Source organism: Watersipora subatra, chromosome 5 (assembly GCF_963576615.1).
Source record: "Watersipora subatra chromosome 5, tzWatSuba1.1, whole genome shotgun sequence".
Taxonomy (NCBI): Eukaryota; Metazoa; Bryozoa; class Gymnolaemata; order Cheilostomatida; family Watersiporidae; genus Watersipora; species Watersipora subatra.
The window spans coordinates 59,991,739-60,017,552 of NC_088712.1; the positions used below are offsets into that span (position 1 = coordinate 59,991,739).

A 25,814-nucleotide genomic window follows, 5' to 3' on the forward strand; every position below is an offset into this window, starting at 1 on the left:
TACTCTAGATCTTGAGCTTGCGATACTACAACGATCGTGTAGTTTCAACATAAGTGAACGCGTGAAAATATAGTTTTCAGGATCCTAGGCAATTTCGCGAAATAGAATTATAGTCTGTTAATTAACTACCGCACGCATATTTTATATGGAAAAGTTCCTCAAAATGTTGAGTATGTCACGCACCGTTTCTAGCCTCGCAGTACGGACAAAAATAATATCATTACAAAGTTAGTCATGGTCATGCTTGCTAGGAAGTAATGCTAGAGGTTGTCTTTTTACAATAAAAGCCATCGTACAGCAGTGTTTTATCGCTAAAGCTACTGGAAAAGGGATGTCCGCTCATGGCAAGTGCAACGGCTGTGGCAGTGGTTTCGGAATATTCAAGAAAGAAGTAAGACTCATTTTGCATTAAAACCAACCTGTTTTTCTATGGGTTTTGGTAGTATGGCTGAATTGACATGTTTAATGCCATGCATTTAATGATGCATATAACCAAGTGTGAAAATTTTTTGTAGTTTTAATGTTTGTTTTCCAAACTGAGGTATAGCAGTGCACAAATGAATGAAATGAACATGTGAGAAACTCTTGAAGAGGTTAACTGCGACGCCCTGTTGGTTTAAAAGTTGGCTGAGTTCATTTTGGACTGAGGACTAGTTTGGCAACCTAGGTAGAAAAATGGCCTGACTAAAACTGGCGTGGCAGAGTTAAAACGAAGACTCTCTGGGACCAGAAGCTGGCTTAGCTGAATGAGACCCGATACTGGCTTGGTTGAATTGCTTATAGTGGTTGTAACTGTCGAAACCAAGCAGCTGGATCATTAACATGATGTACAGGAACTTAAAATTCGATGTGCCCAAATGCTTAGGTTATTTAAACTAGTGGAACTAGGAGATAATATTTCCTACTTTTTCACAGAACACTACTCCAGTTAGGTTAGTACGCTTGAGTTAGTAGCTATGGCTTGTTGCCCTATACCACACATATGTCACCCAGAGTGCAACTGCGCTAAACCCACGGGTCCATAAATTATACCATCATTTATAAGGAGAGAACAGAGCAGATTTAACTATTGTTCTATAATAGCTAATCTGCGAATAATTTAATTAACAACCTTAACATAGTTTATTAGCATCAAAACAAATGCACAGCAAGATCGAACTGGTGAAAGTCTTCAAAACACAGGCTTTATACAGAAAAGAACTAACAAAACACAAGTGATTGATTAGAAACAATATAGGTGCCAATATATAGAGCCTACAGCTATAACTAGTCAATCTAAATCATATGTAAGGTATATAATAGTACATAAATCACATACCGTAAAACCTCTAATTGAACGCCACCTCTATTTAAATGCCATCTCAAATTAAATGCCTTCTCTATTTGACTTCCACCACGAGAGAAGGCTTAAAAATAGAGCGCCACCCTCTATTTTAATGTCACGCCTATGTATGCCACCTTCATTTGACTGCCACATTGACAATCTTTGATCTTTATGAACAGTTAATATCAAGTAATCAGTAGAAAAATGGCTACAAAATCGTATCAATTATGAATCGCTCACATAAATAACAATCGATTCTCTCGTTGTCAAACTCCAAAGCTTTGCACTTTTTTTGTTAAAACCTTGAAAACAACACCGTAAAAATAATTAATAACTGTTTCAGGCTAATAGTAGTTCCTTGTTTAATAAGGTTTTGATACTTCGAAGTACATACATGCATATAAAAATTGTTTACAGTTACGATGTAGATGAACGATTAGTTTTAGGCCAAAGGCTACAGCTAGCGAGCAAAACTTTTACGTGTTGCATTTGTGCTAAATGCAATGTGTAAAGGTTTTGCTCTGCCAAAAATTGTTTGGACGCTAATATCGACTAGTTCAGCAGTGCAAAAGAAGAGTTGAGGTCTGAAGACAATGTGGAAGGTATTGAACAACCACAAGATGTTCGTTCCATCGAAAGCAACAGTTAGAATGCAGCGATCCAAGCAAACAATGAAATATTTTTGTTTTAAAATCGTTAATTTTTGTTCTTGCCTGTAATATAAGTATGGTTCGCCAATGTCACTTGTTTATGAATATATATTTGTAGCATTTGATAGATTATCATTAAATAACTTATAAATTTGCAGATTTATAGCATATTATTTGATAGCATCATTGCGGTAATCTGATCTTACAATTGATCGGCGCTCGTAACTCCACTTTTATTGCACATTAAAAGCTAGTTTTGGCTGCAAACTAGCAAACATATCAATGAATGCAATGAGCTTTTATGCAACATTGGTAAATACAGATGTAGGTATAAAATAAAAATATGTCTTCAAATTTAGAATAAAATAAAAATTGAAAGATCCAAAAAATTGCAAAGCAGGACACAAGCTATAATATCATCGCAGGTTGATTGCAAGCAATAGATATCAACTGGTAGAAATATTTTTTGGTTCCTCAATGCATGCATATTTTATTGAGAGATCTGTGACAATTTTAAGGTAAGTTTAGCAGATTTCTTGCATCGAAAAGGTTTAATATCGCTCCACCAGGAAAAAAGGGCAAAATATAAGCGATATTTGCTTCACCTGTAAATGGGCAAAATTTATTTTCCCAAAATTCTGACGAGCCATTTGAAAAATACAACCCCAGCCTCTATTTGAACGCCACCTCCTATTGACCACAACTATAGATGGAGGGCTGAAAATTAGAGCGCCATGGCGTTCAATTAGAGGTTTTAAGGTAATGGGGATTTAGTATAAATAAACAATAGTCAACACTTTTAATGTCTCTTCCGTCCATTTGCATTTGAGATATCTCTAGTGCACCCACCAATTACCTTAAAATATTGAGCATCATGCTTTAGACTTTTACTGGCAACCACTGTGCTATATCATATGAAGTGTTCTTACAAAACGCTTCACCTCCATTACCCGAAAAAGCTTGAGTACCTCTACTGCTGCCGAGTGTGTTGGGCTCAACTCTCTTTTCATGTTGTGCTGAAGGAACACACACTGCAGAAATGCTCGAAGATTGTAGCGTATCAGACTGAGGCTTTTACCAATCATGGCCGGTTTCCACGCTGGAATAAGTGCCAGTTTTTTTATGGAAGCAGAAGACCTTGCAGGACTGTTTTCTGTAAAGTCCCGCTTCTTTCTTGCTTTTTACAAGACTGCTTCCTTAAAATCAGTCTGCAAGCATTGTGACACTCGCCCTTGCCGTCACCTTCTTCCTTACCCTACTGCAACATACCTTCACAGCTGTAAGCCATTTCCACGGTTACCACGTTAGCAGCGCACAAAGATCTTGAGCAAAACCAACAGTAGCTTCTGTTCCCCTGATGGTTCCTTCAAGGTCATTGACTTAAACTACAGCCTGTAGCACCGAGTTGCTGTTCTCCTCAAGGGATTCTTTTTCTTTCATTTAAGAAGATGGTTCTTCAGTCTGTCGTCGTTTATTTCAGGAGAACTTAGCCTTGCATTTCATGTAATTTGCACATTGCTAACTCGTTAGTGCAACGCCAGGGTGTGAACATTGCTACCTAATTTATAGCCTTTCAATTCGCATATTTTGGGGAAGTGAATGGATTTTTATGTTACAAAAAATAATCTACAATCATCTTTTGATGTAAATGCATCTACCACAAAAAATATTGCAAATTACTGTTCTTTCACTCATGAGCTTTCTGAATTGCCATTATTTTGTATGCATTGTAACTTCAAGTCATATTTTCACACTTCATATTATTGAGATGGCTTTTAGTATTGATGTTTCCCGTTGCATAGATATGATTTTTAAGCCTTCTCACATTGATGGCGGTATGATTAATTTTGCTATTTGTGGTCGTAAGGAACGATTTGTGTGTCATGACAGAACTAGTGCTGTGCAAAGTTGTGAGACCACCTCCTTTTTTTAGTTGTTTGCAGAGTTCTATAGGAGTTTCCAACCTCATATTTCACCCTATTGTCAAAACAATGTATATATAAGTCTCTCTTTTCCCCTTCCCCTTTCTCCCAAGAAGAAGTGGGAAGGGAGAAGAGGAAAGAGAGAAGGGGGAAAGGAGAGTGGGGCAAATAAACCCCTGATGGCTCATGATTTGTGTGCAACATTTCATAGCTTTTATAGTTTTAATCTGCGGTGGTTATCAGATATTATCACAGAATTGCTTTAGTTTACTGGATTATGTATCCAAGAAGGTTTTTATGTGAAAATAAATGTGATTTTGTCACCTTCTCCTCATTAGCTCCATTGTTAACAACAGTGCATTCAAGCTTTAGGTACAACTCAATCACGTAACATCATGCTATTTAAGTCTGACAGGCTTTTTCCTTATTGGCCAATCTAGGTTTATATATCTATGGTTGCACCTTATACTATCCTCTTCGGCACAAAATTCTGAGTCTGTACTAGTGATCAAAGTCGAGACGTTTTAAGATTTTTGAAAACATTGAGGGCACTCATAATTTTGCACAGCACTGTATCAACCTACTTATCAGATAATTAACGCTTCTAAATGTTCATTCTATTAACATGATAATGTCTGAAATCATTGTGCGAAAGGCTGCCATTTTTGGAGTTCTGACATGCACTTCTGATGGCACTACTCCGATCGGTCACACTCTTTCACTAAACAGATTGGGTAGTTTTTGTATAGATTAATAGCTGCTATAAGTAACTAGTACACCGGTAGTCAGTGTGCTGTGAGAGACCATCAGGTGTTGCAATAAATGCAATAAAGCTCAGAGAATAAGTATGCGCGCAATAATTCTTACATTTGGATGGTGAATGCCTGATGTAGGCGGCAGTATGTCGGGTTAATGTTGTGGGTTTGAATCCTGAATGGTGCAATATTTTTTCCCAGCCACCTACTATGGCTACAGAGGGACACAGCGCTTACTAAAGTAAATATTGTATTAATATATTTAGGTTCTTATGCTTCGCATAAACACGGAGATATTATATTAAACTCGTATTACCAAAGGCAATGCATTGTGTTACAAATGCTCATGTCTATTTAATAAGTTTGGCTCAGGCTCTTATTAAATATGTGAAACGTATATATCTTTCAGGAAGCTTGTCACAACTGCGGGCTGTCATTTTGCTCCAAGTGTGTGAGTGGGAAGACAGCAGTTCCCAAGTGTAATGGGCAAGTCAAGCACGTGTGCCAGCGATGCTTCAACATCTTAACAGGGTGAGTATCTGAGTTGTCTTTCCTTGTCATTCACTGTTAATCTTTTCACTTATCAAAGACTGGGTTATTATCGAGTAGGTAGTATGTCTTGCCAGAAAGTTCGCAATTTTTTAAGTTGCTAATCATTGATTTAATCATTTTGTTGTTTCTATTCAATGGCCTTTGCATCTTAAATGCATTTTCAATAAATGTATCAAGGCTATGGATATCGCAAATGGAGGCAAATGCTCGATGTATGTGTGTTCAAAGCGATACCTTATACTGATCTCATTAGTGATCTTTCTGCTTTTTTTATTCTTCATACTGCTATAAGATTGTTCATTCAACTAGTGAGGATGTTTACTTATGTTATAAATAACATCTGTGACCAGTATATGGAGTTAATGCAGCAAGGAATGTCACAAGGTAAACATAAATTTAGTTTAGGACTAAAAATTGTCTTCTAGCGATCTTCCGCATTCTGAAATTCACTTGAAGAATATGCTTATTGTAGTTACAACTTGGCTTTATGCTAGTTGTAAAGCATAAAGTTGTTTGTGATGTAGTTTTATGATTTACATTAGGTTGAATTGACTACTTTGCCGCTAGAGGTGTTATAGACTGGGGAGACGACAGGTCTCCATATTCCTTGACTGATTCAGTTAAACTGAAACTACTCTGAACTAAACTCGTGAATAAATTGTTTGTTTGATGCATTTTGGAATGTCAGTATTGTGTCTAAGTCTAAATAAAGTTCACTCTGCGCTTTACGCATAGATATAGTAGGGTTTACTATATCTATGGCTATACGTATGAATGTATCATTTATCCGCTTTGTATTTTAAATTTAGGAGTTGTCTGTTCACATACAGGGCTTTACAACTCTAATTTCGGCATTAAGTATTTTTCAAGTTTACCGTTGCAGCCTTTGTCATAAGAAGGTATTTTAATGCAACCAAAATTAGCTATTGCTTATTCGCTTACTTCATCTATGTATTCATGTCTATCACAACATACTCACTGTACTCGTATACCTTCTACAAATGTCTCTCAATAAGACCATAGACCCATTATATTATAGTTAGGCCCATTATTCTATCAATGTTATACAAAGCATCTTGTCAAGTTTAGCCTCGGTCTCTCTGTAGAAAGATCAAAGATAATTCTGCTGGTAAGAGAGATGTTTCTCCACCCGCAAACTTTCTCAGGTAAAAAAGATATGCCCAGACATATCGGATTTATCATCACTATATTATCTTGGTTCTGTTTAAGCTGTTTGTATATATTACAGACAAGTAATGTATTATTATGTTGATATTTATTTGTTAAGTACATGTAGATCTAGCTCAAGTTATCTGTATGAGGATGTCTTCTAGGTAACACCGGTGGACAGCTAGGTAAATGATAAGTTAGATAAAGAAGGTGCAGTTGCAGCAAAGCTTGTATTTTTACAAAATTCATTATATTACGAAAGCTTTATTTAAATGGGATTAATTTTCTCTTGGAACAATTTATAAATCATTCATCATGTGTACAAGTAGTAGAGTAAATCAGTGATGAGTGAACATTATGGTTATTGTAGCCATGTGGCTGACTGTCTAGTCATCTAACTACGTGTAGAGCTGTTCTGTCTAGTCATCTAACTGCGTGTAGAGCTGTTATGGGTGATATATCATCACGCATGTGCACAAACAGTAGCACAGGTCAATAGGTTACAGGTCAAGAACAAATTTGAATTATAGTTATGTAACTATAACTATTATAGTTATATAGTTACCAGTTATTATTTAACCAGCTATAGCTGGTTAAGTAATAACTGTAACTCGCTATTTAATTGGCTAATTAAAAAATCTAATGTTCTAGGTGATGTATTATTAATGCATCATTTTATTTTTCACACCAATTTTGCTTTTTTATTGTTTCGGGACCAGGAAAATGTCTGTTGCTTATTTTTTATGACAAAACTATCCAGCACTACTTTTTCATATTTAATTTATTGTTAAAACTAATTTAACACTATATATTATATATGCTGATTAGAAGTGCCAAGACCACACTATAGCATAAAGGGTAGTCAGAGGAAGGCAAGTCTGAAATTAGTTTTTTTAATTTAATTTAATGTTTTAATTATTATTTAAATTTAACAAATTGAATATGGAAAGTTATTACTTGATAGTTTTGCAAAACCTTTGTTGTCACATATGCCTTACTGAATGTGTGGTATGTGGAGCATCTATCTTGTAACATGCACACTCATTTGTTAGTCTGCATTTTACCTAAGTTATAGCATAATTGTCTATCTGTATTATTTCTATTGGTCAAGTTATAACATGATTCTTTATCTATGATAAATGGTGTATCATCTAAGTTATAAAATGATACTCTGCCTATGATTACTGGTATGTATATCATCTAAGCTATAACATGATACTCTACCTATGATTACTAGTATGTATATCATCTAAACTATAACATCATACTCTACCTATGATTACAAGTATGTATATCATCTAAGGTATAACATGTACTCTACCTATGATTACTAGTATGTATAGCATCTAAGGTATAACATGATACTCTACCTATGATTACTAGTATGTATATCATCTAAACTATAACATCATACTCTACTCATGAATACTAGTGTGTATATCATCTAAGCTATAACATTATACTCTACCTATGATTACTAGTATGTATATCATCTAAGCTATAACATGATACTCTACCTATGATTACTAGTATGTATATCATCTAAACTATAACATCATACTCTACTCATGAATACTAGTGTGTATATCATCTAAGCTATAACATTATACTCTACCTATGATTACTAGTATGTATACCATCTAAGCTATAACATAATACTCTACTTATGATTACTAGTATGTATATCATCTAAGTTATAACATGATACTCTACCTATGATTACTAGTGTGTATATCATCTAAGCTATAACTTGATACTCTACCTATGATTACTGGTATGTATATCATCTAAGTTATAACATGATACTCTACCAATGATTACTAGTATGTATATCATCTAAGCTATAACTTGATACTCTACCAATGATTACTAGTATGTATATCATCTAAACTATAACATTATACTCTACCTATGATTACTAGTATGTATATCATTTAAGCTATAACATGATACTCTACCTATGATTACTAGTATGTATATCATCTAAGCTATAACTTGATACTCTACCTATGATTACTAGTATTTATATCATCTAAGCTATAACATGATACTCTACCTATGATTACTAGTGTGTATATCATCTAAGCTATAACATGATACTCTACCTATGATTACTGTATGTATATTATCTAATCTATAACATGATACTCTACCTATGATTACTAGTAAGTATATTATCTAAATTATAACATAATACTTTACCTATGCTTACTAGTATGTATATCATCTAAGCTATAACATGTATACATGTAATACTCTGCCCATGATTACTGGTATGTATATCATCTAAACTAAAACATGATACTTTACCTATCGTTACTAGTATGTATATTGTCTAAGCTATAACATTATATTCTACCTATGATTACTAGTATATATATAATCTAAGATATAAGCCATTTCTGTTGGTTGTTGCTGACTTTTTATTCTAGTTATTACTAATATAAATTATTATTTACTGAACAAGTTCTTTTTAAACTTCACATTGTAATAAATTTAATTTTGCTGGTAAATAAATATATATAATATAATGTACATATATAAATGTATGTAAAGATATTTCAATGAAGTGTTTTTTATCATAGGAACTTGCAGTCACAGCAGACGGCAGCATCAGGCAGCAGCGGGAAAAAAACAAGTCTCAAGAAGAAAGCCGTGGCTGATCCTGTTGTTAAACATCACCTCAAACCAGAATACAGGTAAGTATTGATATAAGCGGTGATAATGTCAACTTATAGCTGTCAATGTCCATCACAAGACAGTCAGTATTAGTAAATAGGTGGGAGGTGGCTATCTTCGCAGTTTGGTGAGAGGCTGGTGCAGTTCAGCATCAGAGATGACAAGGTCATAGTAGCTCTTTACATTAATCACTAGTATGCTAATGCTGACTTGAATACTCTAAAACATTCCATGAAGCTAAAAAGCAAGAGGTTTTACTTGTAGTTGATAATTATGCTAAAGTTTGTGCTGCTGGGCTTTGTAGAAAGGTTAGTCAGCTCTCACATTGATGTCTTCAAGATACTTCCAACTGACCGTTTAATCTACTTTGCTTCTTTTAGAAACCTTAGCAAGGATGACATGGAAATAGCAGAGCGTCTTGAAAAGCTCAAGGCAGAGCACAGAGGTATAGTATTAGCTGGTAGCAGTAGGTAGGTATAGTATTAGCTGGTAGCAGTAGGTACAATAGGTATAGTATTAGCTGGTAGCAGTAGGTAAAGTATTTGCTGGTAGCAAAAAGTAGGTATAGTATTAGCCGGTAGCAAAAAGTAGGTATAGCATTATCTGGTAGCAAAAAGTAGGTATAGTATTAGCTGGTAGCAGTAGGTAGGTATAGATCTGACTGATGAATTACCATTAATTGGTAGATTTTTGAAACCCAAATTAATTATACAAATATATTTACTTATATTGTCTTTGCTTTGGAATGACTCTCCGTCTTTTTAAGTCTCTTGTCGCTTTTTTATTGAATTTTGATGCATCATTTATATTATAGAGCTAGAGCTGGGGCCGGCACCACTGCCCCCTATTCAAGATGTTGAACAAAGGCTTGCAAAGTTAAAGGGTCAGCCAGAAGCCTCTTCCACTGCTGAGCAAGCCGAACCAGCATGCAATAAACAAACCCAGGTTGGTGCCCTGACCTCTACTCATTATCTAACAAGAAATATTCAGCATTTTATGTCAGCTACTGTAATACTAAATGTACTTGAAGCAGCGCTTCCTGTTTGTTTTCAATGATAAACCCCCTATGACTGCCCTGGGGGGCAACCCGCACTCCTCTTGTTTAGAATGAAACAGAAAAGCTCGAAACATAATGAAAAATGAACATAGAATATATGAGAACAATATGTTATTGGAAGGTCATTATAAGAAGTCTAATGTTTTCACATAGAAGCAGAGTATGAAAAGCAACTCACTCTATAATCTTTGACTTTGTCCTCCCTCCCCTCTGCTATGATCTTATTAATATGTGGGGGATTTTATTACTTGTAGGGGAGTGAAACGTGTAGATCATTTACAGGATTGATGGTATTACATTATTTATTTTTGATATGTAGAAGTGATGAAAATTCAGTTTCATATAGCCAAGCTGTTGTGATGAAAAATACACTTTCTTTGTCTTACAATTGATTCTTGCACACCTCTCCCCCACCTGTGAACAACAGCTTGCGCCCTTAATGAAGAACTCATGCTACAAAGAGTTATGGTCAGTCTTACATCACGTATTTCAAGATCTGACACCATTTCTGTTATTATTTTTATTATTATTATTTCTGTCATTAACATCCAATTGGATATCCCAGTACCACTTTATAGTTATGATTAACCATTTCTTACATCCGAAAATAGTAACTACCAGCTAATGACAAGCTCCCTGATTCAGTATTATTTGATCTTCTCTTAGCATGAGAACCAAGAATTGAATTGTGTATGAAAAGCTGTATATGTGTCAAGACCCCCTGTTTTGCAACTCGTTTCTCTATTTGTATGCTTGTCTACTGGCCCCTAATCGACTTCTAAATCTGCTAATTTTATTTGGAACACATAGTACACAGTTTGATGCTGTAACTTGTAGCTTGGCCACTTTTGACATGACCCACATATACGCAAAATATTATTATTCTGTCAACTGTTTTACTAAAATATTGCGAGCATTCAGTATGCCTTGAGCTTTCTAGTCAAATTGGCTTACCGGATTGTATTTTAGTTTGTTGCCTCACCTAGAGGTGTTCAAACATTTGCCGATTCTTCTGTAGTTGTTTGCTGACTTTCTGCTATCTAAAGTAAAGCTGTGTGCTAGCTGTAATGTAGCATACAATAGAAAATTTATGATAATGATACAGAACTTATACATACAAATGTATTTAGAACTTTGGTTTGTGATGGTTGTTGGCACTTTCGATTTGCTTATTTCTGTCTATTCTCCTATAAACAAGGTATCCAAAGCAATTTTTTGTATGATGGTTTGGGTTGGCTTTCCTAACACTAAATGAAACTCAAAAGAAAGTGAATGAAAGTACAATATGAACACTCTCACTTGATGCAGATTTCGTCTTTAAGAAATTCTATATGTGATGCCACAGTTTCTGACTATATTTATGGGTCTTTAGAGTTGGTTTTGTCCCACAGGAGTTACCTAAAAAATTATCAGAGCAAGAAGAGACAGATAAACTCCTAAATCAGGTAAAAGATGAGGTTAAGATAGACAGGAGAGAGGCAGGAGATACGGGAGATGCTATGACAACTGATGGTAGGTGTCTAAAGCTTTTTGCTTTGCTGTGATGAACAGTTGTCTTATTTTCACTCGTAGTTTATCATTTAATTTGTATTTAATATACATATATAGTTTTTTATATATTTAGCACTTAGTTTGATCATTTTTAAGTTTTTTCTCCAATTTGTAATTTTTTGGATTATCATGCTTGATCAACTCATAGATGAGCCTAACTTTAAGAAGCTCGAAAAGATGATATTTCCACTGCAAGTGTTGAACATTTACAGCCAATCAAGTCTTGAGGACGGAGAATAAGGACTCAGTAGCTGATGAACTTCAGGATGTGAAATCACTCATCGCTCAGGCAGCATCAGAGTTGGAGATGGACGCTGCTAAGGCCCTCGAAGGTTTGTAAATTTTTGAGGGTATGAAGGAAAAATTAAAAATATTACTTCAAAACCGTTCTGTAACAATAAATAGTTTAACTGATGTTTTTATCAAAAAGTTTTCTGATGATGTGTCCCGTTGCTTGTCTGAATTAGTATATTGTTGGTATTGAACTTTTCTATATGCAACCGTACTTTGATTAGTAGCTGTAAATATCTGCTGCAGATCTTAAGAAAGATAAGGCACTGCGGGCTCGTCTTGAGAAGATCAAAGATCGGAAGGAAAGCAAGAGTGAGGATGATGCTCAGTCATCCACAGGTAAGCTGAAGATATTACCAAAGGTAATAGGGGGAACACTCGTATGTAGACTCTCAAACAAAGGTTGAGGATGCAGTGAAATACCGTTTAGACTGCCTGCTTTTGGCCCGAGTAACCCTTATCGTAGGTAAATTGGCAGGGAAATGAAATTAGGGTGCGCATGGTAATTACATCACTGTATTGTTTATCATCTGATAATGTACGAACTTAGCATATCAGATGATTAAGTTGTGACACATTTTTATGTAGCAAGCAGACAGCCTAGTTACTGACTGGGAGATTTTACTCGAAATACTTCAAGTTTGTCATTTTTAAATCTAAATAAAAACCTTATCGTTCCTGCTTCATTCAGCTCAAACACTGCTGTTGTTTGCTCTCACTCGTTTCACCTTGTCTTCATTTCTTGTTTGCTGGTTTTTACAACTTTTGACTATAAGATGGACAAATTTTGACTATAATATGGATAGCAGGGGTCTACAATATAGACAGCTATGATCTGTAATGTGGACAGCTCTAGTCTATAACAAGCATGTAGAAGCTCTTTATTTCACTGTATTTGAATTTATTTGCTAATTAAGGCGCAATATGTATAAATATGAAACACAACGCATGTTAAACATGAATGCAATGAGTTATTGTGAGTAGTTGGAGACTGTTAGCCACATTATATACATTTTACTTGCAGAAATACACCTGTTAGGGTGACCACTTGGATAGCACTTATTTTGTTTGGAAATTATTTGTTGCGAAGCTGTGCTAGCTAGCTTCATATTTTATATTAGACACCCAATGTTTGTAAATAGTAATGTACAATTGTGTAGGATTTTGTATCCTCTTAGCTTAACTCGGGGCAGACACTAAAAACTCTTAGTTTGTTGTTTGTGTACTGTAATGAGTAATAAAACCTCTCATTTAAAGCACTTTTGCATCTCAGCTGAAACAGCCCTAAATGACAACTAGCCCTTAAATACAGTAAAACCTTTATATGTTCGCCACCTTTATTTAAACGCCACCTCTAATAGAACGCCGCCATAGAAGAAGGGTTGGAAAATACAATGCCACCCTTTAATTGAATGCAACTTTTGTTTGCTCACCGCCTTGACTTTCTTTGATCTTTATGAACCCACCATAGTAAGTGATCAATAGAAAAGTGCCCACAAAACTGTACTAATAGTGGCTCGGTTACATCAATCACAATTGATTCATTGTTGCTTTAGTGGCTGCCATGGTTTTAGTGACGGTGAACCTGAGAAGATCGATCATTACAATAATCAGAACTCATCATTACAAACTCAGATTTTAGGTCAATAAGGTCTAAATCATATCCATTGTTTCAGATTTGTCCATAATGTGGTTTACAATCTTACCTGAAGATTGATTTTTGATTGAAGTTTTGATGATATTAATTGAAGTTTTGATGAATGATGAGAGGACTCTTCAGTGACTTCGTGCGATGTAATAGCAGCCATGGTTATGGCATATTCTATCTTTGAAACATTAAAAATGTCTTTAAAAATTAAAAAGGTAATTTTCGTTTTCTAACTCCCATGCATTACAGTTTTTCTTTAAAGCTTTGAAAGTGGCACCATCGAAACAATTAATAACAGCACCACACTAATATTTTATAATCAAAGTAGTTCCTTGTTTTGAGAAAAGGGTTGAAAAATAGAGCGCCACGGCGTTCAAATAGAGGTTTTACGGTATTCGTTTACTTAATGCCAGTTTTAAATAGAAGTTCTTAAATGTGAGTCTCTATACGTTTCCGAGAAAATAGGCTACCTTATGCAGATTTTTCTGATTGAAGAAGTCTCAGATCTGTTGTTCAAGTTCAAATGAACCATAAGTGTGGTGTGTGTCCAGCAATAAGTCATGCTATGTCTCTACATTTGTCGATTGGCTGTGTGTATAACAACTCTGCATGTTGCTTTAGTTGCAGGAGGAAAAGATGTTCTGGAAAGTTCTGAAGAAGACAGTGAAGATGAAGAGACACAAGTGAAAGCTGTACTTCAGCAGGTTGAATGAGTTATTCACTTCCAGACCTGCTAGAATCATATTTAAATTTAGAGAAAATCTCAACAGTTAGATTGTCTAGCCATTTTGGTTTCTGTTTTAATTGCGCGTAGTGGCATTCAGTTGACATTACCAACAGTTGATATTAAATTTGGCAAGTTCCCATCAGCTGATAATTAAAATTTTTGTTCAGTTACAAAAGATCAATTTTAATATTTCATATGGATAGGAAATATTAAAATTAATGTTATAATATAATTAATAATAGTATATGTTATATATATATTATATTCAATACACTGATATGTTGTCATATATTATTTGTTTCATGTATAATACTTAATTATGTATTATAAATATATATTATATAATTATATTACACTGTATATAATTATAACACATAATTATAATGAAATTATAATTATAGAAATGAAGTATAATACTTCAATTTATATTTTATTTTTATAATATTGAGTTATGAAAATGATATACTATATTTATAATATATTATATCGTTTCTATATTTGTATGCATTCAATCAGCCATTGCCTTGACGTCTGATTTGCCATTTTTATAAACAATAGTGCACTATTTGCCGCCTCCTGTTGTAGGCACTAGAGGAGCGGTTGCTGGATGAGAGATTAGAGGCTGAAGGTGGATTTAAACCTCCTCTCAAGAAGGAGCCGAGTACCACCCGACCTCCGAAGATGGTAATAAACACTCCAAATTTCAACACTTCCTGTTATGCAAGTTTCAGTAGTTTCGTTTTTACGGAAACCTTCATAAAACACGCAATTAATTATATTTATGACCGGTATATTTAAATCTTATATATATTCACTGCTTGGTAAATGTTTGGTTTGCTTCATTGTGTTTATATTTGGTTTAGCCAACGTTATAACAGCATATACAGTCAAACATGGATAACTCGAACTTCATGGGACCGAGCGAAAGTGTTCGAATTATCAGAGCATTCAAGTTATCAGAGCACTGTCACAAGTCCATGTATTTACTTATTTATTAGTAGATACATGTACATATACAAACTATAATATAAATCAAAAGCACAAATGGCTTGTTTCAAATTAAATGCTTCTAATGTAAAGTTTAAAACGTTTTTTATCAAAAAGTATAGAGATTTTTCTATCACTTGAGATTGGTTTGTTGTTTGAGGTTATGTTATGCCAAGACGTTTTTTAGATTGACATTGGCAAAACTTGATCGTTGTTGAAATGCTCAAAAGAAAAGACATCTTTTTCTTTTGAGCGTTTTACCCACAATCAATTTTGCCGATTTTTCTTGAAGTTTATGCAAAGATTACCTCACTTTTAACTATGAGGTCAACAGAACACTGTTTTCTCATGAAAACCTCAATAAATAATATTCACAAACAAACTTTACCTTGCTTCCGAAGGGCGATCGCTAAGCGGATGTTTGGTAAAAATCAAATTTCACCAAATCTTTAGAAAAGTCGTTGATAAAAATATTTTGCTGATGGTAGTAATAACGACGCCTATAAATTACGAAAAGTCGATGTTTACCTCTATGGCTTGGAATAAAGTGATTTTCTAAAGCGATTACAACCGTCTCGGTAGCCGTTGGGCAACAAACAGTTCGAGTTAACAGTGTTGAGTTCGAGTTATCTATAGCAATTTATGATTACGTGGGAACGGACCAAAGAAACCGTTCGAATTAACCATGTGTTTGAGCTATCCGTGGGCGAGTTATCCATGTTTGACTGTATTTACTAAGTTTCTATACAGTGATAGTGTTGTGACACCCCCCCCCTCCCATATGGAACTGCAGCGTAGCAACACACCCCCATATGGTACTGCAATACCATTATGGAAGCAGCCAATCCACTCTCATTCTGTTAAGATTCAGTGTCACTGCTTGAAAGTGAAACATTCGCGCGATGTGCCATCTTGGTGCCTTGGCAACAGCCTTAGCAACCAACGGTGTCACACTTGGTGTCACACAAAAGCTTTGGCCTTAGCGACCAACGGCGTTGCACTCGTGCAGGAGCATAGGTCTTCCTTTCCTGTTGCTTCATATGCAGACATGCACATTGATGCGCTACAGTAGCACCCCATGGAAACATGGTCTGCTTTCAGACTATCGTAGTAGCTCGGCACTGGCATAACCAGGCGTTGCTACGCTCTCACTGTATGGAAACATAGTTATTATAACAATCTTAATTCTCATTTCTCTTTTTGCTTACCTTTTTAATTCCTGTTTGTCCTCTAGGATGTTGACCCTGATGAATTACCGTGGTGCTGCATATGTAACGAGGATGCCTCTATACGCTGCTTAGACTGTGATCTAGACCTCTACTGTAACAGATGTTACAAGTAAGTGCAACTTACGTACAATGATCAACTCTTGCTAAGTCACTGGAAATGGCTACAGTTGTTAAAGTCCTCGAGTGTCATCGCAGCCTTTGCAAGTGCGGACTGAATGGTGCAGGGGTTGTATGGTACTGTCAATGACTGAGTGTTTTCCTTTTTATCCCGAATATTTCAAGGTGTTCTCTTGAACTTATGTACCATACCTCTTGTACAATGATGCTATAGTGAAACCACCATCTTTCTTGTACAATGATACTATAGTGAAACCACTATCTCTCTTGTACAATGATACTATAGTGAAACCGCTATCTCTCTTGATCAATGATACTATAGTGAAATAATTAAAAATAAATTTTTTGTGCAAATATTTTTTTTATTACTCACGCAATGTCAGACATTCAAGTTTCAACTAGTTAAATATAAGGAAGAAATAACCAAACACTACTAAATATGTTTATAACCAAATCGTTTCTTAATAGGGGTTTTATTGCTAACCTTTCTCACCAATGTGTTCACAGGTTCATGTATCTATTTTAGCAAAGATATAATTCAGTGCTTTTTTCTATAATGTGAAATAGAAAGATAAAATGAAGAGGGAGTTTGCTGCATGGTCGTTGTCTCACCAATTGTTTAACAAAGGCTGGACCATTATTTAGTTGTACCCGTTACTGGCTTGACAGCCAGAACTAGCTTCTAAGCATCTTGTATTTTTCGTCTCCCAAAACTCCTTTCTTTTTTCCTACTTTTCACCCTACTTTTATTTTCACTACACTACAATTCTAGAGATAATGGTCTCCAAAGGGTCATAGGTCAATTAGCTTTTATCTACTTGTTCATTTTGACTGGTATAAACAGCTGATAGCGCAGTTTAGGTCCCACAATTCAATGTTATTAGTACTGAAAGTGAACATTTGACAACACAATGTGACGATAGCTGTTGTGTTTCTGTCCTCCATTTCTATAGCTTTGTATTACTGATCCGATAGATATATGCAACATTTGTAAGGAGTTGCTTTTCCATGGTTAATGATTGTTACAACTATTTTATTATCTGTGCGTAGAGTTTGATGTTCTAATATTGTTCTTTCGGTTAAAGTGAAATGACAGATATTGCTTGCAGCAAAATATGTTATGTTGAATAGTTTAAAGATCAAGTGGTTGCCATCATACTTCCATGTCTTCCAGGAGAGGATGTGAGTACAAAGGCTATGTTTGTGGGCTTTGTCTATCTTTTAGGCCAAGTTCCAGTTTTTCAGCATAAAAGAATTGTTTGATAAATTATGAACTTTGTACATCCATTTAAACAGATAAAATCATTTTGTTTGCTATTGCGAATGAAGGTTGTAGTCATAGTTATATAAATGCATTAGTTTAAAAAATACATTTACAGTCTGTGATTATTTCATTCAGTTTGATTTCTTCATTTTAGTGGTCTGTACAAAGTAGACCATGCTGTATATTATTATAACCTTAGGGGTGTGAGCTTTCTGACTAACGAAAGCATCTCGTCGTTTCATCCGTACTGAGCTGCGTTTACGTGTCTATGTCATCAGTATTATACTCAGGGATATCGTTGTCTAGTTTATTGAATGAGTAATAAATATAGAGGGGACAACTGCCATAACCTGTAAGCTGTTCTCATAAGCAGATAATAAATATAAAGGGGACAACTGCCATAGCCTGTGAGCTTTTTTCGTAAGCTGATAATAAATATAGAGGGGACAACTGCCATAGCCTGCAAGCTGTTCTCATAAGCTGATAATAAATGTAGAGGGTACAACTGCTTGTAAGCTGCTCTCCTCAAGTGGTAGCATTCAGTATTACTTGATCTATAACATTTCAATCCGTTTAGATATGAAATGCTAAAAAAAGCGGAACTCTAAAATTATTTTATTCCAAAATTTGATTTAAACTTCCTTCTATTGATTTGCCTATTTCATGATAGTCCATTCAAATACTTCCTAGTGCGCATTTGCACTGCTCTCTATCCTCTAATCTATACAAATCTCGATGTCTGTCTACGTGTCCAGCTATAGCAATATAGTTTTAGGGATTAAAAATCTGCTGCGCGCTGGAATTCATCTTTGAACCTCTAGTTCTGCAGACAGGCATTTATCCAATACACAACGCTATTCAACTATACTATGAAATAAGTTGGGCACATATTTGTTACACATTCCAATCTCTCATGGCCTCACATTTAACCCATCAGCTACCATTATGCAAGAGCCCATACCAGATGAAAAATACAGTATGTGCCCATACTTGAATAAAAATGCTCAAACTCACATGGCCAACAAGACTATCGCAATCAGTATCGGTCTGTAGTAGGCACTGCAGTCGGTACAAGTATGAGTTACACAAAAATAAACAAAACACCTTCATTTAAAAGTTAGTATGGTAAATTTTATGTGTTGAGTAAACATAATTTATTATTACCCGTGCAACGCTAGGTATTCACCTAGTTTTTTTCATTGTTGTAGAGACAAATTAAATAACAGCACTTTTCACATTTCTAGCACAGTTAAAAACGGCATATTTGGCACCATTTGTTTTTGTAGTATTTGAGTAGGTTTGATGAAAACAAAACATTAAAATGACAATAATATTCTATGATGTTTAAAATATTGCGGTAGTGATATAATATTGCTTGTATCAATCTTAACGGATTGATACAAGCAATATTACAAGATACAGCATCTTGACTTAATAGTCAGTCGTGTCCATTCATCCGTCTAAAGCCGAGGTTGACTGTTGGGGAAAAATGTTGCGTCTTATGGCATTCGAACCGACAACTTTCAACCTTGGAGATCAACACTCTAACAGTTGCGCCACTCGACTGTACTCAACCGTACATATGGTTATTACATCTGATGCTCTTGCTGCCCACTAGACTGCCGGAGTAATAGTAGTACATAGATGTAAATTACATCTATTTAAATTACATCTATGTAAATTACATCTATTTAAATTACATCTATGTAAATTACATCTATGTAATTTATCAATGCATATACAGGAAATCAGGTTAAATAAAGACCATCTGCAAATTATATTGCCAGCAATATTTGTTTTCTAGACTAGTATTAGCTTACTTGAACCAGGGTTCTAAAAACATGCATATATAGGTAATCAATGTGGTGATAGTACATTGCAATTGCATAACATATTTCATCTAACCAAATTGAATGTAGGCTCGATGGCAACTAAAATTACCTGTGTTTGTCAGTTGTCTGCACTTGTGCTCTTGTCCAAGCATGCTACAAAAGCAACACCTTGAAGCCTGGGCCTGGGATAGTTTCGGAAAATATTTTCTCACCAGTTTCTACACCTGAATAAGCTCGGTTTCGCAATTTTGTATGATTTTATTCGTACTTGCAGTTTACAGAGAATTAAAAAATTTGTTTGCTTTTTGCGGTACCGTTTATTTTTATACATTTACAGTATAATCCCAAAGTTTCAAGTCGATTGGTCTATTAGTTCTTGAGATATTGCCAAAATACCGACAGTATTTCTAACCAACCATGAAATGAAAAATGGCTGCCGACAGCACATTTGTTTCTAATAAAACACTGATTGAAGTTCTTAGTAATGGAGGATCAAAAATAGACAAAATTAAAAAGTTTCTTTTCAGCAACAAGAGCTTTACACTAAAACTATTGATTTTTTTATTCATAACAAATATATACAGACTCTATCAGACTCAGTGTACTGCAACCATTATGTTTCTTCAGTTACCTCTGAAACATCATTTCTTGGGAGAGTGCAAAATAAAAACTGTTTACTCTATTTGATTTCTGTTGTTTTTCATTGAGTTCTACAAGCTTGGAGCTTCGAAATGATATTCAGTTCAAAAGGAGTTGTATTATTCTAACTGCTTTCACTGTCGATTGAAAGTTGTTAATATGGTCTAGTATCAGGGGACCTGCTTGTATATACAAGGTTAGGTCTCAAAGTGTTAACCAATAATTTCATGAGGAAATTATTCTAGGTTGAAATATTAGCACGCCAAATTAAGGCAACCCCTGTGTTCGTAGTTGATTGAAAGATTTCATCTCATATCGTAGCTCTAAGTACATTATTCTATACATTATTTCAAAGCTTGAAGTGTAATCTTTTCATCGAATTGGATAAAAAATTTATGTTTTGTGACTACAAAGAGTGACAAGCTAAACTGATCTCTAATCCCAAAACTTAGAGTAAACTCGTGTTCAATGACTTAATCCAACGGCCTTTGTCAAGGTCACTGACATCTCTACAAAAAGTTCAGTTCACATTTTCCCCTTATTTGAGCAAGCACCAATGCTTTACCCTTTACACTTTCTCTGTATTTGTGCTTTGTTTACAAACTATAGACGTGTGTCAGCTTTTTTTTTGAGTGAATGCAATAGAGTTGAAATTTATAAAGTTTCAATTGCATATTTGAACTGCTCACAAATTCTGGATGACAATAATATATAGCAATCTTAGTTTGGGTGACTTTCAGCAGAGCAACCTTGAATGGAGCATAACATATGTCATATTGTTTAGGGGGTTGTCATAATTCTGCACCCCATTGTAAGATTTTATGTCTCGCAACATTTTTTACCAGTTCTGTGAATCTTGCCGCCTGTGTTTATTAAAGATAAACTTTTAGTAGATCTTATTAGAATGTATCGGTATTTCTTTATGCTTTTCGGTTGTTTTTAATGTTTAAGGTGATCTGACTGCCAGAATGTTTCAAGATTGAACTTGATAAAACTTGATCGCAGTTAAAATGCTCAAATCAAGTGAAATTGGTGGTTATGACATCTATAGTTGCAAATAGACCAACAGAGTAGAGACGCGTAATGCTGCAATGGCCGATATCAGCTAGTGACGTTATTTGCACATATTTTTCCTCTGAGCATTTTACCCGTCTGCGATCAAGTTTGGTCGATTTTAATCATGAAACACTGTGGAAATCAGATCATTCCAAACATCAAAATCAATTGCAAGTGATAGAAAATTATTATTGATGGATGAAGTGATTTGACTGCCAGGAAATTTCAAGATTAACCTCTACATACCTTGATCCTGGTTAAAACGCTCAGAAGAAAAATATGTACAAATGATGTCACTAGTTGTTATCGTGGCTGTAGTTGATATCAGCTATTGCATTCTCTATTCTGTCGGTGTCTTTGCAACTATAAACATCATGATCGCACTCTTGCTTGATCTGAGCGTTTTAATCGTGAGCAAGTTTTATTAATTTTAATCTTGAAACATCCTGGCAGTCAGACCATCTCAAGCATCAAAAACATACGCAAATGATAGGAAAATACAGATACTTTCTGATCAAATCCACTAAAATTTTGTGCAAATTGATCTTTAATTATAAAAGCATAAAATTAAAAGTCGATACCGAGATGAATATCTCTCTTCTCTGCTGATCACTATTAAGTTTATTATCAAAATATTTCATGTTTGGGATATTTAGGCATAACCTGAGCACTAGCGAGGCGCATATGATAATAAAACATGTTTACGTTTAGGCAACACACCCTATCCTTATCTTAGCCTGTGCACTGCCAAGTGTTATTGTTTTACAAACATTTCTTTGTTTTACTAAAGAGCTGTAAATTAGCCGTGAAGAGTTTTGAGGTTATTTTGGCTGTGTCTGTCTCGTTGAGACAGTTGTTATTGTGCGATGGATATCATTTACTCTGTATTGGCTAATATTGATTTCTTCAATTGTTTGGTATTGTTTGATGTGCATTTGAATGGACGCGCATTAACGCTATTCAAAGCTGTTAGCAAACAATTCATTCGCGAGCGTCGAGTTTGACAGTTGGACTGAAATGTTGCTGGTAGTGTACTTAATCGGTTTCTCTTGAGGATTGACTAGGTCGTATCATTGAGTAATGGGTGAATGAGTATGTAAGGTCGACAGCTTTGTACCACTGAAGAATAAGGCTATGAAACAAAGCATGATCTACATACGTTGGAAGGCTGTTTCCTTCATTATCAGCTTTATCTTTATATTCTTCTTGTTCTCCATTGTTCGGATAAAAAGAGAAGGGCCAGCTACATCAATCAAGCTAACAGCACCAACCACTGTTGAGCGAATCATTGAAAGTGAGGCTCTGCGAAAGGCATCACCCGCAGAGACTACTAAACCAACTTCTGTAGCCGAAGCAAAATCTACGAAAAAAGTGACAGAGCGCCCGGTGCCTCTTGTACAAACCATAATGTACATGGAAGGATGGATAGAGAGCGAGGATTTTTATAACGGCAATTATAACGTTTTACTCGACATCAATTCTGTGAACGACTGCGGTCACTTTTGCACATCAGTCAGAATTGGTGAAATTCGATTTGCTGCCGCAGACGTTGTAGTTTTTCAGCCATCGAGTCTCAAGTTGGCCCCTCCTCGCAAGCATCCTCATCAATATTGGGTGCTTCATTCTTTTAGCAGCATGAAGCATAACGAGCTTAAGAATTTTCAAGAACACAACTACGCCGATGTCATAGACTATTATATGCTAAGGCCACCTAACGTAAACACTCCACTGTTCTTTAATAAACAGTTCAACAGTCTGACCGATGATGGCGTAGATGAAGACACGCGAATAATGCGTTATTTCAACCGACACCCTTCGTTCAATATCGTACAGATGGTATCTGTGTGCGAGCTACTCTCCGAAGAAGGCTACGCGCAGATGTTGACCGATCCTTTGGGCCAGAGGCTACATGAGATGTCGTCGGAAGGGCAGCTTCACTATGTCAATATATGCTTTGAAGTCGCGCTAGGCATCAAGATACCAGACGGCAGCACATTTGTTGTTCTAGATGAAAGTGATTGCTACAACTCTTTAGTCGAGCAGTTAGTTGCGTTGGTCAGCAGCAACAGCGATGCGATACCTGTTCTGCCAACTCTCTCCGAGGATATACTTCGTGAACTCAGATCCGTGGCTCCACCGAAAAGCTTTATATCTCTGAATGACTTCACTAACGAAGAGGAACTCTTCAAACATCTTCAGAATGTAATCGAAGATAGCAGCATGTTTTTACAATATCACAAATGGAAGGCAAGCACCACTGCCATAACTCAAGCAGGTTTGTGAGAATTATCTTACCCTACTCATGAAACAATGGGAGTACGTGGTCAATGCGCATGAATTTCACTTTACTTTTTATGTTTCTAAAGTTGATTTCTGTAGATTTTGTTTCACTTTAGATGCCTTAATTGTTTTGGCTTTATGATGCATAACTCTATGATTGAGGTTCTAAACCATTTATCAGTTTGAAAATAAAAAAAGTTATATGGGCATTTCAATTGATAAAATTGCTAGCGTCAAAGGAAATCAGCTTTTTGGGAGTGCTCTAAAATATTTGCTTGTAATGAAAAAGCAAATAGAATCTTATTGTCTCTGGAATTGCTAACCCAACTTCTGATAACAATATGGCCGCAATGATGATAAGATTTGGTATTTACTGGTAGTAGACAACAGTACTGAGCAAAAAACAGGGTGAATACCTGCAAACCACTATCTATCCTAAAATTTGTTATAGCTGTGATCCCCATCCAAGGAGTATGCCAACCAAGGCTATGCTCTATGACCTAATTTTCTCTTTCATTTAAAATTTCATGGTCAGAAATCTGGTGCATTTATCACAAATGTCTAATGTGTATTTACATTAATTGCAAAAATATTACTTTCATAATCCTTTTTGAAAATATTTTTTTTCATCAGTAAATATCTGTTACATTAATTTAGTCAGGCCATCTCTTGTGTACAGGTGCAGACAATTCGGTGTGTGCCTGTGTCATCAACACTCATAGTTAGCGATGTAGACCTCCCAGTCATGTTCTAAAATGTTAAAAAGTTATTACAAGCAGTTTATATCTCATGTAAAAGAAAGCCTACCTATCCTACAATTACTGTTTCTATTCAGTGCCAAAGTGTTGTCATATTACATCATGCTTTGAAAAAGTGCTCACTTGTCCAATTTGTGAGAAAGAAGTTTTAATGTTAACTTCATTTAAAATGATAATGTCTTTATTGAGTATTGAAAAATATTGTTTGCTCAAACTTCTCACTTATAATTTGTTTTCTTATTTTTATGTTTTTCTTATAATTTGTTTTATTATGGTGGAGCTTTACTTATAATTTATTTTTATTATATTAGAGCTCAACTAAAATTTTATAAATTTTCTTTATTAAAAAATATATCTAGGAAATAAGCAAGCAGTAAAAAAAATCAGCCTAAAATATTGAACTCTAAAATTGTAAGAAGATAATTCAGTTAAGTTTTTAATGTTTTTATTTGCTTCTGCACTATATGCTGAGTCGTTGTCATTCTCCAAGTAGCTTAAGCCAGTAATATATGTGTACAGCTTACAGTCAGAGATTTTCTTGTTAAATTATTCATCTGGTGAGGTGTGTGAGCATGACGTCTCGCATTATTAAGTGGTTAGTTAAAAACTTGAAGCTTTCTTTTTATACATTTCCTTTACTTTGCACCTTTCTGAGTTAAAATTGTGTTTGGGAACATTCTGTAAGATACACTTGTGTTTCTTCAGTTTATTGGATTTATGTTAGATTGAAATGGCTTTTAGCACCATGTTGTGTTATTGCAATATGCTGCATGCGAGAATTGAGCCAATTGATTATATGATATTGTGTAGGGAAAGACCCTGTGAAATCAGCAGTCTGTAAGTTCTGCCAGCTGGGATATGAAAGGCCACCTGTGAACCAGTTTGCTGCATTCCAAAAGTGTGATAGCCTTGTGTGAGATGTGATATCATCAAATCATCATGAGGTGTGATTTCAAGGTTGACTGTTGACTTGAAAGCAACAGTGAAATTTGGTGGTATTTAAGACCGGCTGCCGTAAGAGAAAAAGCAGAGACTGTGTGTTGGCCACTGCTGGGAGCACCTATGAGAATACCTGTCAAGATGTGTCATTGTAGAAGGATGACATTTGCCTTGCATGGCAGCATATCATGAGCAGCGGATGATGGCGTTATGTAAAAGAGTAATACAATCATGATGCAAGCTTTTGTGAATATGTAAAGATACAAGATGTAGTTATAACTCAACATATGCTTGGCTGTATTTTTGATAGTTTTTATGGATGGTAACAAATATTTTTTACTTTTGTAATATTTTATGCAAAAAATACAATGCTAATCAGTCTTGTGT

At 35.2% G+C, this 25,814-nt stretch overlaps 1 protein-coding gene across 1 annotated transcript; it reads left to right on the forward strand.

Annotated features, from left to right (window-relative positions):
• The first annotated feature begins 215 nt into the window (after positions 1-215).
• On the forward strand, positions 216-25,814 carry LOC137396204 (abscission/NoCut checkpoint regulator-like). Its single transcript, XM_068082370.1, has 14 exons — positions 216-391; positions 5,061-5,182; positions 6,310-6,369; positions 8,959-9,072; positions 9,433-9,497; positions 9,867-9,997; positions 11,501-11,621; positions 11,873-11,992; positions 12,198-12,290; positions 14,221-14,303; positions 14,912-15,010; positions 16,548-16,651; positions 22,953-23,725; positions 25,299-25,814. Exons 1-14 carry the CDS (start codon positions 332-334, stop codon positions 25,403-25,405), a joined length of 2,052 nt encoding a protein of 683 aa, XP_067938471.1. The 5' UTR covers positions 216-331; the 3' UTR covers positions 25,406-25,814.